We start from the raw sequence: 15,671 nt of genomic DNA, 5'->3' as shown, positions 1-15,671 counted from the left end.
GAGGAACAAACCATATATGATCATTCAAGCAGGACGTGTGTCTAGGACCAAAGTGATCTAACTATACGCAAGGAATACATTCATAAGTAGTGTAGTAAAGTAGTAGTAGTAAAACACATTTATACGAAGAGCTCTTTTTTTGGATCACATTAAAGACATCATTAAATTCTTTGTTAAAGGTACAATGTGTTCAGAAAGATTTTCTGTTGCAGCCTTATGGTAAAATACTTTATGAAATGGATAATGCCTAGTAATATATTTAAAAAACATTTATTCCATAGTAAGTATATTTTTAAATATCACTAGAACAATTTAGTCTCAACTGAATTATACATGTATACACTTAGTGGAAGAGTTTTGAAGTGCTAATTAGTCATCCAAAGAGCTTCAAATGTTATTTTCCACTATGAAAAATAGCTGGCTGAAACCATAGTATATTGACCCCAAGCACATGGCCAACACAATGCAAAAGTGGCATAGGGACCACTCTGTGAAAGTCCTCAAGAAGAACACAGTACAACTTCTCTGAACAGTCTTCATCCAACTGGACAAAGCTTAAGAAAGATCTGCAGAAAATAATACCCCAAAATCCAGGTAAGCTTCTCCTATCATATTCAAGAAAGGCTTTAATTGATTCAGCTAAACACTGAGTCTTCTCCTTCTTCTTCTATTAAATAAATAAGTATTTTATGTTAGCGTAAGGCTGCTGATAAGGCTGTTGATGGGAGTGCTGGGTTTGCGATGAAACAAGACAAGCCTGTGGAAAACCCAGGAGTCCCTTGTGATCGTGTGTTTGTGCGGAGACATCCCGTTTCCCGTAAAAAGCACAGGGGTGGATCGCAGTGCTCGGAAACAAACGTCCCATGCAAATTAAATTCAACATGAAAATTAGGAAGTTGATTTATGAGAATACGGGATCAAAAAGACAGACGAGTTGGAAGACGGAGGATGCCGCAACTTTTATCCGGACCATATGGAGTGGGAAGGGGTGGAGGGCGGGGGGTGATGATAATATGTGTCCTTAGCTGTCCCATTGACGCAGAATTTACTACACTCTTTCAAGCACTTAACCTGTAACAGTTGGAAAATAGAGCAGAGGCCAAACATCTTTCAGATATCGGAAAATCAAATGAAAACTGCCGACTGGATGTCAACAAATTGCGCAAAAAATTCATTAGTAAAGAAAGAGAACATGTCTGCAGACGTCTTTCCGTCAATTCTCGGTTATTGATCTGAATAATCTGACCTGTGGCTGAACATGATCCCTTCAGCATGAGCATGAACAAAACAAGACAGTGAAGTATCTGGGAATAAACACATACAACCAATAAAATCTGGAAGTAGTTAGTAAAGTAAAATGGCTTGAAGCCAGTTCACTCGGAGCCTCTCACACTAATTGTTTCCTTCAGTCTGAATTCACGATCCCCTCCTGCTCCTCTTAACGTCTCCAAATAATATGTTTAAACAAAGCCTCTAATTAGAACAGTAAACCTTTCATTAAGACGAATGAGTTTAGGTTAGTGTGAGGTCAGAGAGCAGTGTGAGGGTCAAACACACATCGGAGGTCAGGTGAACAAACACTTTTGTGACTAGCTTACTATATTTTGGGCAGTATGTACTGTATACTGGACTCTTTATACAGTAAACGAAACAGCAGGTAGTATGCAATGATAAAAAATTATCATATGAGATACTCTCCAAAATGGACATACATGAAGGTTTTATATTACAGGGATGGAGGACTATGACCTAAAGGCATAGAGTAAAATAATTGAGAGGAAAATAAGGACATACTAGTTTTCAGAGAACGGGTGACCTCAAATAATGCTGTTTAGCCTGAAAGAGCAGCAGTGACTTAGCTTTGTCACAAACCTTTGCTTTGAAGGAATATAAACACAGAGATGCATGCTTGCACTCTTAAGACTCTCTAAGCAATCAAAGAACACAAACGGAGAAATTCAGCAGAATGTTCTCACTGCTCTTTTCCATACAGTGAAAGCATACAGTAACCAGGAACCATCAAGTAACCAAGAACTCTCAATATATATATATATTTTTTCAGTTGAAACAAGATACCTTCTGATGTTTATTCATGTTTATTTCATGCTTTAACTAGTAAAGAGAAAGAGATGATCGGTTCATGTGCCACTTGAACTGACGTATTAGCAAACACATTAAAGAGCCACAAAATGGTATTTGTTTGAATTTCTTAAAAAATGACAACATTTTAAAGCTGAGACTTTGTTTTATACCAGAAGTAACCTGCTCTGTCTTATATGTCGGCATGTTGTCAGTTGTCGCATTTCCATTACCCTTAAAATTACGCAAATTGCAATTGTGAATTGAAAATACGCCTAATGGAAACGCGTCAATTTCGCAAAAATGCCCATATATAGCAAAAATGTTTTTACGGTCACATGAGGTGGTTTTTCAGGCAATGCAAAAAAGGAATAATTAGCAAAACTGCAATGGAAATGTTTTTATTTATTTATTTTTTTTGCATTTACAGGTCACATGGTGTATGTAAACTGTCTTATGATAATTCTTCAATGTACTATAACCTACAAGAAACAAATACGTGGCCGTTCTCCAGTATAAGGGGCTTTCCTTACCATTAATGCTTAGACAATTTACACTGGACACGTCTGTGGTGCAGTGTGGCTCTGATACGGACACTGAAGCTGATCAAGGAGACTCTAGTCAATGCTTGTATTTATTCCAGCCACGTCACACACATCTTCTGTAGATACATGCATACGCCTCTGAATAAATATAGCCAAAATATGTTGCCATGACTTATTGCATGAGGCAAAAGTTTACGTTTTAAGTTGCATAACATTGGTTAATGGAAACACCTCATTTCGCAATACTTTTTTATTGACATTTATAAAATATCGCCAAAGTTTTGTGCAAATCTGTCATGGAAACACGCCTAGTGTCTTCTTTGCTCTGCAATGTATTTTTCACTGCGCGAGAACATGATGTTTGGGGTGAGAGTGGCATGGTTGTCAGATGTAGCATCAGTAAGAGTTTGATTAGGGTGGCAGGTAAACTCTGCAGGACTGTGGGCCTTGAGGTGCAGGATTGGATGCCTCTGTTATAAGACCACATGGAAGGATCATCAGTCACAAAGTTCTACACATCAGCTTCCGTTCTACACATCTGTCTAAAGAGTTTACATAGAAAAACAATGGAAAAGTAGTGCATTGGAATGGAGAAACGTGTTCTGTGTGAACGTCCCCTTATGTGTTTGAAATGATATATGTTTAATTTTGGGGTTAAATATTTGTTTAATCAAAACAAAAAGCAGAAACATAACTTAAGAAAAAAGTAACTGCAAGATAAACACTTCCATCCATCGACTGAAAATGGTTTTGATTGTCGGGGTCTGACAGGAACTGGTCGGGACAAAGACATATAGCTGGCAGACACAAAACCAAGACTGTCCCCTGAGAAATGAAATCCTTCTGTCTCACTGGGACACGGTGAGTTCATGCGCGCCTCTTTTCTTCATCTGTTACTCTTTCTTTCTTTTTTTCTCATATTATAAAAATAAAGCAGAGCTATTCCCCACAATACAGAGCGCTGTGACGGCTGGATTCATTGTTGTCTCATGTGTAACCTCTGTTGACACTCGTACTCTCAGACGCTTTCAAAGCAGTTCCAGCGCTTGTCGTCGAGTGAAACCAGCTGTGGCCAGTGTTTCCTTTCATTTCCAAGACTTGTAACATTAACTGTGAGCTGAAGCTGAATATTCTTTCTTTCTTTTTATTGGTTTGAATATAAATATGTGTGAACATGAATTAACTTTACAAGCACACTGCTCATGCTGCAGAAATACTTCTACTTTTTTGGTTGTCCATTATAATAACAGTTCAGTAGTTCATGCACAAATAATAAATATGTATTTTCTTGAACATGCATGTCACTGAAAATACATAAATCATCGAGTCCCAATTTGCATGTTCACTCAATGCTTCTGAAGCTATTGCAACATTTCTTTAGTTGTTTTCAAATGGACCAACCATCCTTGCATCTTGGATTTTTAGTGGATTGATGGGGAAATTAATAAAGAATGGGATCTAACCCTCATACTAATGGGTTAAAATAAGGAAATGATTTGACTGTTTAAAAATCCCCTAAAGATTCATTTAAATATATTTTAATATTTAGTTTTGCAAGTTTTAAGACGTCTATAAATTAAACAAATGAAGAACAATAAATTAGACATTTACCATTCTACATATATTAAACTGTATATAAAAATGATGACCAGCCAAACGCAGCACACTAGTGCATCTCACTGAAAACAAAAGCTGTCAAACACTCTTCTCTCACCAAAGACATAAATAAACACACTGAAGATGGTTCATTCATTGCATCGCTTGTTTTGGTCAACACTGCCACAATAAGAAAAGATTTCCATGTATTCTTCTCTTCTCTATCGTATGCAATGATATCAGATTTGCAACAGTACAAAAAGAATATACTTTGTATAATGTATAACCTTAATTCATAACTCACTTACCACACTGCCAGCAATCTCCAATTAATGTCTGCATGATGAAAATCCAAAAGTCTGATTCTGCTCAGATATTCGAACACTCGTTGCGACTCAGAGCAAACTCAAATGTCTGACAAGCAAGGCATTGTCTTTTCATGAGAAAGATGTTTGATAAAATCATTTGCAATACACTGGCACAAAGACAGTGATTCAGCCTCTGCTATTATCTGCATATGTCTCTCATTATACACGTAGTATTAAGCACCAGTTTCATAAGTGCGCATTTTCATTATGTCAAAACAATCATTTGTCAGATTTAAACTTTCTTTAGGAAAACCTGGAGTTTTAGAGGCCTTTATTATCGTAGACTTACAGGTAACCTCATTCCTTTAGAAGAGTAATATTCTTTTGCTCATTTTGTGAATGCAGGTCCTGTCTATTTGTTTATATTCAAATACTGTGTGAACCACAGAGGAACGTCACCTGCCGTCTCAAGATGTTCAACCCTGCTTTCATAGAAACAGAGGTGGAAGAAAGGAAAGAGCGCAGAAAGAAAGATGAGGTATGAAGTTAATTCTGCATTGAAAAAAGGAACGAGAGGAGCAAAATGTAGATGCAGAGTATAAAGCTTCAAAAATGAGTGTATTTAATGTTTAAAATTAGTAACATTTTAAATGCTCTTATCAGTTTTGGAGCCTATTTGTTGTTGCATGTGTGCGTGGTCACATTTCTAAGGTATAGTAGATATCATTTTAATCAGTATTTTGTCAGATTTCATCAAATGTAATGTCAACACCAGTGTTGGGAAAGTTACTTTTAAAAGTAATGCGTCACAATATTGTGTTACTCCCTACAAAGTAACTAATTACGTTACTTAGTTACTTTTCATGGGAAGATACTGTTTACTTTTTAAATCTGGGCAGGGCTTGCTTGTTTGTTTTTAATATAAAAAGTTCTTCTTTTACAAAAGTAAAAACCCTTTCACACCAAAAGTGAAATGACTCCGCCTCAAACTCACGTCTGTACAGTAGAGGGCGCCGCTCAAACAAATCACATGAAGAATATGGCGCAGGAGAAGAAGGTTCAACACTATTCAGCAATACAAAAATGCAACACAAATGTGTCATTTTTTCCTTAGTATGGTTGAACTGCATCACCGAAGGTCAAAAGCAAAGACACTGGTTAATATATTAGGATTAAATACATAAATTATATTTTTTTTATTTTTTATAATTTTTTTTTATCGGATTTTTTTTATTTTTTTGGTTTTGATTTTTATGTTTTTTTTTTTTTTGAGGAACTGGAGGAGCATGGACGCACTGTCCGCAGAGCGCATGAAGTCGTGATTGATTTGAGCAGATCAATCAGCGACTTGAAGCAGTGTAGCTAGCCTATAAGTAGGCTACTGCAAGAGCGATTCACGAGCAGATGCGGGTTACAGTCATAGCAGTTTCTCCAGTGTGGCTTGCTGAAGACACCTAATTCACGGTTTACCAGACTCACTCACTGTATTTCATCCCGTGCTTTAATAGGGTTACAAACTCTTTTCATGCTATATTAATACTATAATGCATATTGAGTCATGTTTATCAAAATAAAACCGGCGTCAAGGGGGGCATTTGTGGGCCGTGCCCCACCGAGTCACCCTGCCCTCCTTTCTATACTCTCCCGCTAGAAATGACCCCTGACTGAGGTGCCCTGATTTCTCTCAACATGGGAACACGACAGCTTTCAGTCAATGAATGGGATACAAAGTAACTGGCGTTACTTATTTGAAAAAGTAACTTGGATATCTCCTAAATTAAAAAGTAATGCGTTGCTTCACTAGTTACTTAAAAAAGTAATGATTACATAACTTGCATTACTTGTAATGTGTTACCCCCAACACTGGTCAACACTATGGTGTATCAGTTGTTTTAAATTTAGTGAACTTATTAATTATATGCATAGCCTGAGTTTGTTAAATTTGTTGAATATGTCTGTTTAACTCTTTCCCCGCCACTGACGAGTTATCTTGTCTTTGGCGGGGAAGCGTTGTCTTCTAAAAGACAAGTTTTTACGGCTTTTCGTGTTTTCACTGATATACACTCAGGGGCACTATTACACATCTTCTGAACGAGTACAAAACCTCCCAAACAAAAAACACACGTAAACAGGATGGAAAAACTAGTGATCTCTTATGTAAACAGATGCAGGATTTTAGTGTTGTGATGATTAGCAATAGACAGCATATAAATGAAAACTGCATAATGTTATGGAGTAAAATGATGATCCAGGAAGTGGTGTATGGGCTGTGCAAGCTTTGGAGGTGTTGATCGAAGCGATAATTGGATTTATGCTTTGATAATCGTACTGAATATTAGCCAGATGTAGTTTTTGATAAAAATGTGATTTTCTCACCTTTTTGCTCAAAAATATACATTTTTATGAAACTTACTTTCCACTAATATTCAGGTGTTGATAAAAGCCTTTAAGCTAGAATAAAACAGATTTTTTTAGTTTAAAAGTAGAGGCTTTGTTCTTTATTTTGTTGTATTGCATATTCAAATATTCATACAGCAAAATATACTGGAGGCCATAAAATTTTAGTGAAAATCATCAAAATCACTGGCAGTGGCTGGCAACTTTTTTCAAAAATGCTGGCGGGGGAAGAGTTAATTATTTGGATGGTGATTTATTTGGAAGATTTAAACACACAAACACACACACACACACACACACACACACATATATATATATATATATATATATATATATATAATGTGTTTTCATAATTTCTAATTAAGACAGACAAATGTCTTCTCAGGTAAAGTGATTTATCAGAAAATGATCCTGATGATCTTCTCGAAAAGAAAAGAAAAAAAGAAAAAGAACTGGGTATCTAAGTTACAAGATTAAAAACAATTAAAGTGGCCCACTTTACCTGAATTAACCCTAAACAACTTTCCTGAGTGAAAGTATCAGATGACCTTATTTTGTGCAGTGTGCTGGACCAATGGGAGCTGACCCCAGCTGAAGAGTCCACCAACGAGAGTCCGCGGGAGGAGCTGCTCTTCACGCGCGCGTGGAAGCGCCTCAAAGTCTGGCTGAGCGTCATGCGCTCCATCAGTGCGCCTCTGTGCTCCTGGATGCTCTGCAGCAGCGTCTGAATCTGTCCGGCTGTAGCGGTGATCATGACGGAGGAGCAGGATAAGTCCGGCGCGGAGCCGCCGTGCAGTCCAGCCGGCTCGTCCAGCTCCATGTCTCCGGAGGAGTCTGACTCTGACGCGCCGGCATCCCCCGCCGGACCCGGCAGCCACGCGGCGCTCATGATCGCGAAGCTGGAGCGCGAGGACGAGCGGTTCCCCGTGTGCATCAGGGACGCGGTGTCCCAGGTGCTGAAGGGCTACGACTGGTCCCTGGTGCCCATGCCCGCGGGGCAGCGGCGCGATCAAGAACAAGCCGCACGTCAAGAGACCATGAACGCCTTCATGGTCTGGGCTCAAGCCGCGCGCAGGAAACTGGCGGATCAGTATCCGCACCTGCACAACGCCGAGCTCAGCAAGACCCTCGGAAAACTCTGGAGGTGAGAGAGAGAGAGCTGCTCACTCAGTCACTCTTTTATTACAGACATACAGAAACACGTACGCATTATTATTATTATTATTATTATTGCATTTTAATATCACAAGAAAAACTTAGACGTAAATCTTCAAATGTCTTCAAATAAATAATAGTAAAATGATGCATATAGGCAACGCCCTATATTAATAATTATTTTTATTGTTATTTACTCTTTAAAAAATGTTAAGCTCGAAATGTAAATTTTTGGTTACACTTTATTTTAAGGTGTCCTTGTTGAGATGTAATTATACATTTAATTACTGAGTAATATTAATTAAATACATGCACTTACTTTAGGATTAGGGTTTGGTTTAGGGTTATGTGCACAATTAATTGCATAATTACCAGTACATGTGTAACAAAGACACCTTCAAATAAAGTGTTATCAAATTTTCTGCACTTATCCTGAGTTCCATAACAAAATGCATTATTTCTTAGAAATTATTAAATTAAATATTTGCATATTAAAATGCATTTAATCTCAGTAATCTTTGGACGTAATGTTATTTGAAGAGTTCAAATGCAAAAGCCTTTAAGTGCCATCTGAATTTTTCTTCTAAAATGAGCATTTTTCTCAGGCTCCTATGTTTATGTTCAGTTATTTCACTCTAAAGTCAATGAAAAGAACCTATTCTTTGCAATTGAAACAAAATTACTGAACCTACACATAGAAGTATGAAAACATGCTCACTTTTGAAGAATATTTCAAACATCACTTATAGAGGCTTTTGCATCTGAGCTCTTCATTTATACTTTATGTAACTTATTCAGTATCTTTTTATCTTAAAGTCTAAAATCAATTATATTTTGTCATGTTTATGTGTAATTCAGTCATATTTTGTGTGTATAGTAGTGGGCAGCACTCCAACATATTTCTGATCCAATTCCCCTCTCTCCTCTGTAGTGTTTTTATTTTGTCTGTTTCCTAACTTTCCTATCAAAAAAAAAAAAAAGAGTAGAAAAGCCAATATATATATATATATATATATATATATATATATATATATTATATATATATATATATAACTTGAATGCATTGATAAATATCACTGAGTGAAAGTGAATCTTGCCCGATGGTCACTCAACAGGCTGCTGACGGAGAATGAAAAGAGACCGTTTGTGGAGGAAGCCGAAAGACTGAGAGTTCAGCACAAGAAAGATCACCCGGATTACAAATACCAGCCGAGGCGTCGAAAGAGTGTGAAGCCCGGTCAGAGCGAGCCTGACCCCGGCGCTGATCTGACCCCACACATGTATAAAGCTGAACTTGGGATGGGCCGATTGCCTGGTCCGTCTGATCACATCACCGATCATACAGGTGAGATACACACTCTCTGTGTGATGCATGCAAATATTAATTAACCTACATGTACTTACTATATGGTCAGGGTTAGGATCAGAGCTTGGCTTACCATTACTTGCATGTAATCATGCATAAATTGTTGTAATTATAATAGTAAGTACATGCAACACATGTAACAAGGACACCTTAAATTGAAGCGTTACCAAATCTTCTGAAGTCAGCCTGAGTTGTTTAACTATGTTTATTTGTTATGTATCCTGGGGATACTCTGTACGTCAGCTGTTTTTATTATTATTATTATAAAATTAAATATTTATGTGAATTTGATCTGGGTAAACTGTGGACGTGATATTAAGCAATATTTATACTTTCTGTAATCAGTATCTTTTAGTCTTTATGTTTAAAATCAGTTATATTTGGTCATATTTTTGTGTAATTCAGTCATATTCTGTGTAGGGTTGCAAAGGGGTGGAAACATTCCGGAAACTTTCCAAAAATCTCTGGAATATTCCAAAAAATCCTGGAATATTTCCTAAATTTACTGAAAATGTTCCACATTTTTGCAAACCCTAATTCTGTGTAAAATCTGATTGCATTTAGTTGGCAACACTCCGACGTATCTCTGCTCCGCAGTTGTTTTGGTCAGTTTCCTAACTTTCCTATCAAAGAAAGCTAGAAAGGCAAAAAATATAACTTTAAAATCTGGTAAATATAATAGTTAATCTTGACTGATAGTCACTCAAAAAGACTGTTGATGGAGAACTAAAGACTTGTGATGCATGCAAATGTATAACTCCAGCTACATCATTATCCTCAGGCCAGCCTCATGGACCCCCGACACCCCCTACAACCCCCAAAACGGACCTCCATCACGGAGGAAAGCCAGACCCCAAGCATGAAGGCAGACGTCTGCTCGACGGCACGCGACAGAACATCGACTTCAGCAACGTTGACATCTCAGAGCTCAGCACGGACGTCATCAGCAACATGGAGGCCTTCGACGTGCACGAGTTCGACCAGTACCTGCCTCCGAGCGGCCACGCCGGAGCTGCTCCAGACGGGCAGAGCGCCAGCTCCTACGCCTCGCCCTACAGCCACCCTGCCAGCAGCGGGGCCTCCTGGAGCCGCAAGGGGCCCGTGGCGTCCGCGGAAGCCAGCCAGCACAGAGCTCGCATTAAAACTGAGCAGCTGAGCCCGAGCCACTACAGCGAGCACTCGCCCGAGTACGGCGTTTACAGCACTCACGGGTCCTCGGCCGCCTCCGCCTCGTTCACCAGCGACTACACAGACCTTCAGAGCTCCGGCTACTACGGCCCATACACCAGCTACCCATCCGGTCTCTACCAGTACCCCTACTTCCATTCCTCACGGAGGCCATACGGGAGCAACATCCTCAACGGCCTGTCCATCCCGCCCTCCCACAGTCCCTCCGCCGGCTGGGATCAGCCGGTGTACACCACGTTATCCAGGCCCTGAGGCCCGGCCGCTTTGTGCCGCATCCCTTACTATAATGAAGGAGGGTCGCCGTGATTTTGCCAAGTAAGACATGTTCCTGGATGGGGCTGGAAATCGAAAATCTGATTCCAGAATCGGATACTTAAGGTCAGGAATTGGATACTTGACACAAAATGTAAATTTCAATTCCACTTATCGATTCCTGTGTGCACTTTTTTTTTTTTTTTTTTTTTCAGTTGGCGAAAAGGGGATGTTGAAAATATAGCTATTTGTCTTTGATTCATTCATTCAAGAGATTCATTCAAAAACACTGATTCATCCAGTAATGAAACAAGTGAATCTTGAGTGGGTCGTTGAATCGTTCCATTCATAAATTCCATGAGATTTTGTTTAGTTGTCTAATATTTTTTCTTCAGAAAGACTCAATTTATCTAAAAAAAAAGGCTCAATTTATCCATAATCGTGCACACAAACAGCCCTTAATCGAGTCCAGTTTTTATGTAGCCGGCTGATTTTTGTTCATGGTATTCAGCCACGATTCATGTGTTTTGCAAAAAAAGAATATGTTTGATATCTAAATGTCAGACTTCATTTTTTTTTAACCACATTGGACTCAAAACAGGGAATCGATAAGAATCGGAATCGATAAGCAGAATCGGAATTGATCAAATTTAAACGATACCCAACCCTATTCATGGATCAACATTATTGTCCTAACTTTAGCCCTACCTCTAAACCTAACCCTACCCATAATTTATCCCAAAAATCAGAAGGAAATGATGTTGAATAACAAGGGTGTAGAAGCACTTAACTCTGGTTGTAAAGCTAAAACAGACATTTTCTGTAAACTTATCCCTCAATTCTGATCGGTTGCTGGGAATGTTGTACTAGGATCAACAAGGACGTTGATCCAGGAACATTTTGCACTCTGTGAAATCACGTTCACCAATGAAGGACAGCGCTAGCTGAAGGGGTTTGTGCCAAGTAACTGAGCGACGAGTGCCTGCTGATTTTTCGACACACATCAGGACATTGACGGTTGGTGCTTAACGTGATGAATCTGAAGAGCCAGCAGAAATCCTCTGTGTGAGGACTGCCGGACGCTCCAGGATGGGGACCAATGAATATTCAAGAAGCATTAGCTTCATTCACAATTTTTTCTTTTTTTTTTTGGTTAATCCTTTCTTTTTTAACCTAAAACGTGTTCATTTTTAATTCGCTGTTTCTTATATATTTATGTTGTGTTGTCATTTTTTATCGTTTGTTTCTGTTTTTAAGTACTTACAAAAGCTGAAAGGGTGGAGGGCTGAAATGATTTCGATAAACAGCCATATCTTTGTGGACATTATTTTTGAAAGCATTCCTGTGGGGGGCGGGGGGATTGAAAAATAATAGAAGACATTAATTGTAAGCAGTTATTTTACATATGCATCATTTTACTGAGCACTTTTAACACCTCAAAGGCTCTTCGTTTGCAGCAAGCTCATTAATAATCGCATTTTTAACACAACGCCAGTCACTGATATCACGTTTGTTGGCTTGAATTAAATCGGTTTCGTTACTTATATAGCAGTCCGTTGAACATTTACATTATTTTGTAGGCTGTGAAACACAAACACTCAAAACAGAGTTTGCTCCACATTGTTTTATTCTTGTGTATAATTTAAAAACGACTTGGCTGTGAATCTTCTCTTTTGTTAACATGTTCGTTCTTTTAAAAAAAGCTAACAGTAATTGCTGGCAATATTTGTGGAGAAAAAATAAATTTATTTTAAAAATGGCTGTCTAAATTTTCACTGTGACTTGTGAATACTAATTTTTAAAAAGCAATTAATTTCTTCAGTGGCCTGTTAAAGCATTATTATCAGTTAATTTTACTGAAATGTTTTGAATAAATTAATGATGTTTTCTGGAAATACAGAGCAAATATGTACACCATCACCAAAAGCTATTAAACGAGTGTTATACTTTGGGAAATAATAAGTCTCTGTTTGAAGCAGCTGCTTGTCTTACATCTGCAGCAGCAGCTGTCAGCGTAGAGACAGGCTGCCATGATGTTATTCCACAAATGCTTCTGTCATTTTCTGACCATGTCTAATTGTAGTAACATTTTAGTTACCGTTTTGTAAGACATAAACAATGATAACACAAAGAGGAAAGTCATACTCATGTTCCTGAAATATCTTTCATTTTTAATCTCGTTGAGGTCATACATGGAGCTTGTTTGTCAGAACAGAAACTCGGATGATCTTCACATGGGAAAGAGATTCAGAGCGTCCGGGGCTGTGCTCTGCTGGGTTGAATTTCAAAGCGGGGTCTGGCATTCATGCCAAGCAGTCCGGGGAGGAAACACGGTGCCACCGCAAAGAACTGCTGAATTTTAATGATCTCTTCTATTATGCGCTGGAGGACTCCATTGTCTCTCTTTCTCCGGGAAGCAAGAAAAGAATTAATTGGATAGAAAATGGAGGGGCAGGGAAACTGACAGTCATTAGGAGGGATGTGAATGGATGATTACACAGATTTTTCCCCATACTGTACACTTTAACAGGAATACAGCCCGATGTCCAGTGTGGCAATTAGGAAAACTTCAGCTCATAATCGTGGCAACAGCGATGATAATAATAAAACTGATAATTAATGAGCAGATGGGATGTGGGTGGCTTTAGGAAGACTAGTTTTTCTCTCGTTTCCTCTTGCCTTGGCCAGATAGTTTGAGGAGGAACTCTTAAGAGAGAGCAGACGTGACTCAAACCCATGAAATAAAGGCGCTTGGGTCTCATTTCACTGCTTTAGAAACCATTGCTTACTAACAGCTTCTGCACAGTGAAACAAATGATAGATAACAAACACACACAGCGTTTACTTAGTTATTTAAATTAAACATGAAAACGTGTGTGTGTGTGTGTGTGTGTTGTTTTAGGAGGAGCAGCCACATAGACATGAGTGTGAATCAACTTTCTCTTTCTGGTGCCACTTTTTGGATTTCATACAATGTTTCTGCTTTGAATTATTACCTCAAAACAACAACAGATGAATGTAAGTGTACAAGTCTCACTAAACATCACTGTATTTGTAACAAGATTTGGCGATAACTATTTAATATTGTCATTAAAGAAGGGTAGTAGCGCAAAGCTTTTCTCAATACATTTTTCTGATCACAACTGGAATTCTCATCTATTCACACATTTATGCACATCATAAAATTCATTACGTGTTCAGTTCTACACAATGGGTTTGTCACTGAAAGATAATGACCTTTCCTTGAGGAAATGGAGGGATGAACAGAAGATAGACCAGGAGGTGTGTTCAGGTATGCATGTATTGTTCAGACCTCCATCAGCGTGTAGGACTGCTTTCACTGCCCCGGAGCGCAGTGTGTGGGAGGAACATTTGCTGAGAGCTTGCATATTCTCACAGGACGGAGGTGGAGAAACACAGAGAGAGACCAGAAGTGAGAAAGTGAGAGAACGGGTTAGAAGTAAAAGCAGTCTCTCCTCTCTCTTGCACTCCAGTTGGTTTGGCACACAAACACACGGGAAGAGTTTTATGTGTAAAACTTGATCATGCTTGACACACAACAAGCATTAGGGCTTAAACACCATCTCTCAGTACTTTGAGCTAAAATTATATGTAATAGTTTAAGTGGCTTTCTAGACTTCATTTAACCTGATAACGGAACACCGAAGCAAGTGTCAGCTATTGTAAAGAAAGAAAACAGGCTTGTTAGAAAAATACGTTTGTTATTTTAAAACTAGGAGGTGCACTGAACTCTACAGAGGTCTACATTTTAACACTTGTGCAGGAAGGTAACATTTTAATTGTGGGTAGTTTCATGAAATGCTTAGAGTAGTCTTAAAAATTAGTCATTTATTTTTTTCTTTAAAACCGGTCCTCAGTTTTTTAAGCCGGTTACATACAAACATACATTGTTTTAATTTTTGATTCCAAAAAAATAAGACTCATTACCCCATGGTTAACTGCTAGTTGGTCAGACTAGTTCTTAAAGGGATACTCCACCCCAAAATGAAAATTTTGTCATTAATTACTTACCCCCAAGCTCCGTTCGTCTTCAAAACACAATTTAAGAAAACAAAAATAATGACTTTATTCAAGAATTACTTTGTCAACGGTCTCCTCTGTGTCTCTCCATATCACCGTATGCTCTTCTGTATCATCTGCGCCACAAGGATGCGCTGTTTTATTTCAAATCAAAACTAGAAACAGCACATCCTTGTGGCGCGGTTGATACAGAAGAGCATATGGTGATATGGAGACACACAGAGGAGACTGTTGACAAAGGAATTATTGAATAAAGTCGTTATTTTTGTTTTATTCGCTTACAAAAAGTGTTCCCGTCACTTCATATAACACAGATTGCATGTCTGATGGCAGATGGAGTATTCTGACGACGACTTTCATACTTTCCTGGATCTTGACGCTGTTATTTACTTGGCAGTCTATGGGACAGTCTCAAGCCTCCCGGTTTTCATCCAGAATATATATTAAATTGTGTTCCGAAGAAAAACAAAGCTTTTACGGGTTTGGAACGACATGGGGGTAAGTGATTAATGACAAAATTTTCATTTTGGGATGGAGCATCCCTTTAAGACACAGTCATAACACAGTGGCCAAGTTTACGCAACTTGTCCCAGCTGTCAGATGTACAAACGTTCACAGTGTTAAAAAGTGTTGAGAGAAAATAAGAACATTTTTCAGATGACATCTCGCTTATGAATCAGGGTTTTAGTGCAGAGCAGTAGCTTTGAAGTAACTTCTGGTTAACATGTAGTCTCAACGGACTGC

The 15,671-nt window shown here is 38.5% G+C and overlaps 1 protein-coding gene across 1 annotated transcript; it reads left to right on the top strand.

Moving 5' to 3' along the window:
- Window positions 1-7,574: 7,574 nt before the first annotated feature.
- On the top strand, window positions 7,575-12,641 carry LOC122134084 (transcription factor Sox-8-like). The gene is given in 5 exon segments (XM_042754716.1): window positions 7,575-7,916; window positions 7,918-7,961; window positions 7,964-8,069; window positions 9,196-9,425; window positions 10,228-12,641. Coding segments are annotated over 5 exon segments (1,278 nt in total). The 5' UTR covers window positions 7,575-7,677; the 3' UTR covers window positions 10,887-12,641.
- Window positions 12,642-15,671: the final 3,030 nt, after the last annotated feature.

This window comes from Cyprinus carpio, unplaced genomic scaffold (genome assembly GCF_018340385.1).
Source record: "Cyprinus carpio isolate SPL01 unplaced genomic scaffold, ASM1834038v1 S000006585, whole genome shotgun sequence".
Lineage (NCBI taxonomy): Eukaryota > Metazoa > Chordata > Actinopteri > Cypriniformes > Cyprinidae > Cyprinus > Cyprinus carpio.
The sequence above is the reverse complement of the archived record's forward strand: the minus strand, read 5'-3'. Positions and strand labels throughout refer to the sequence as shown.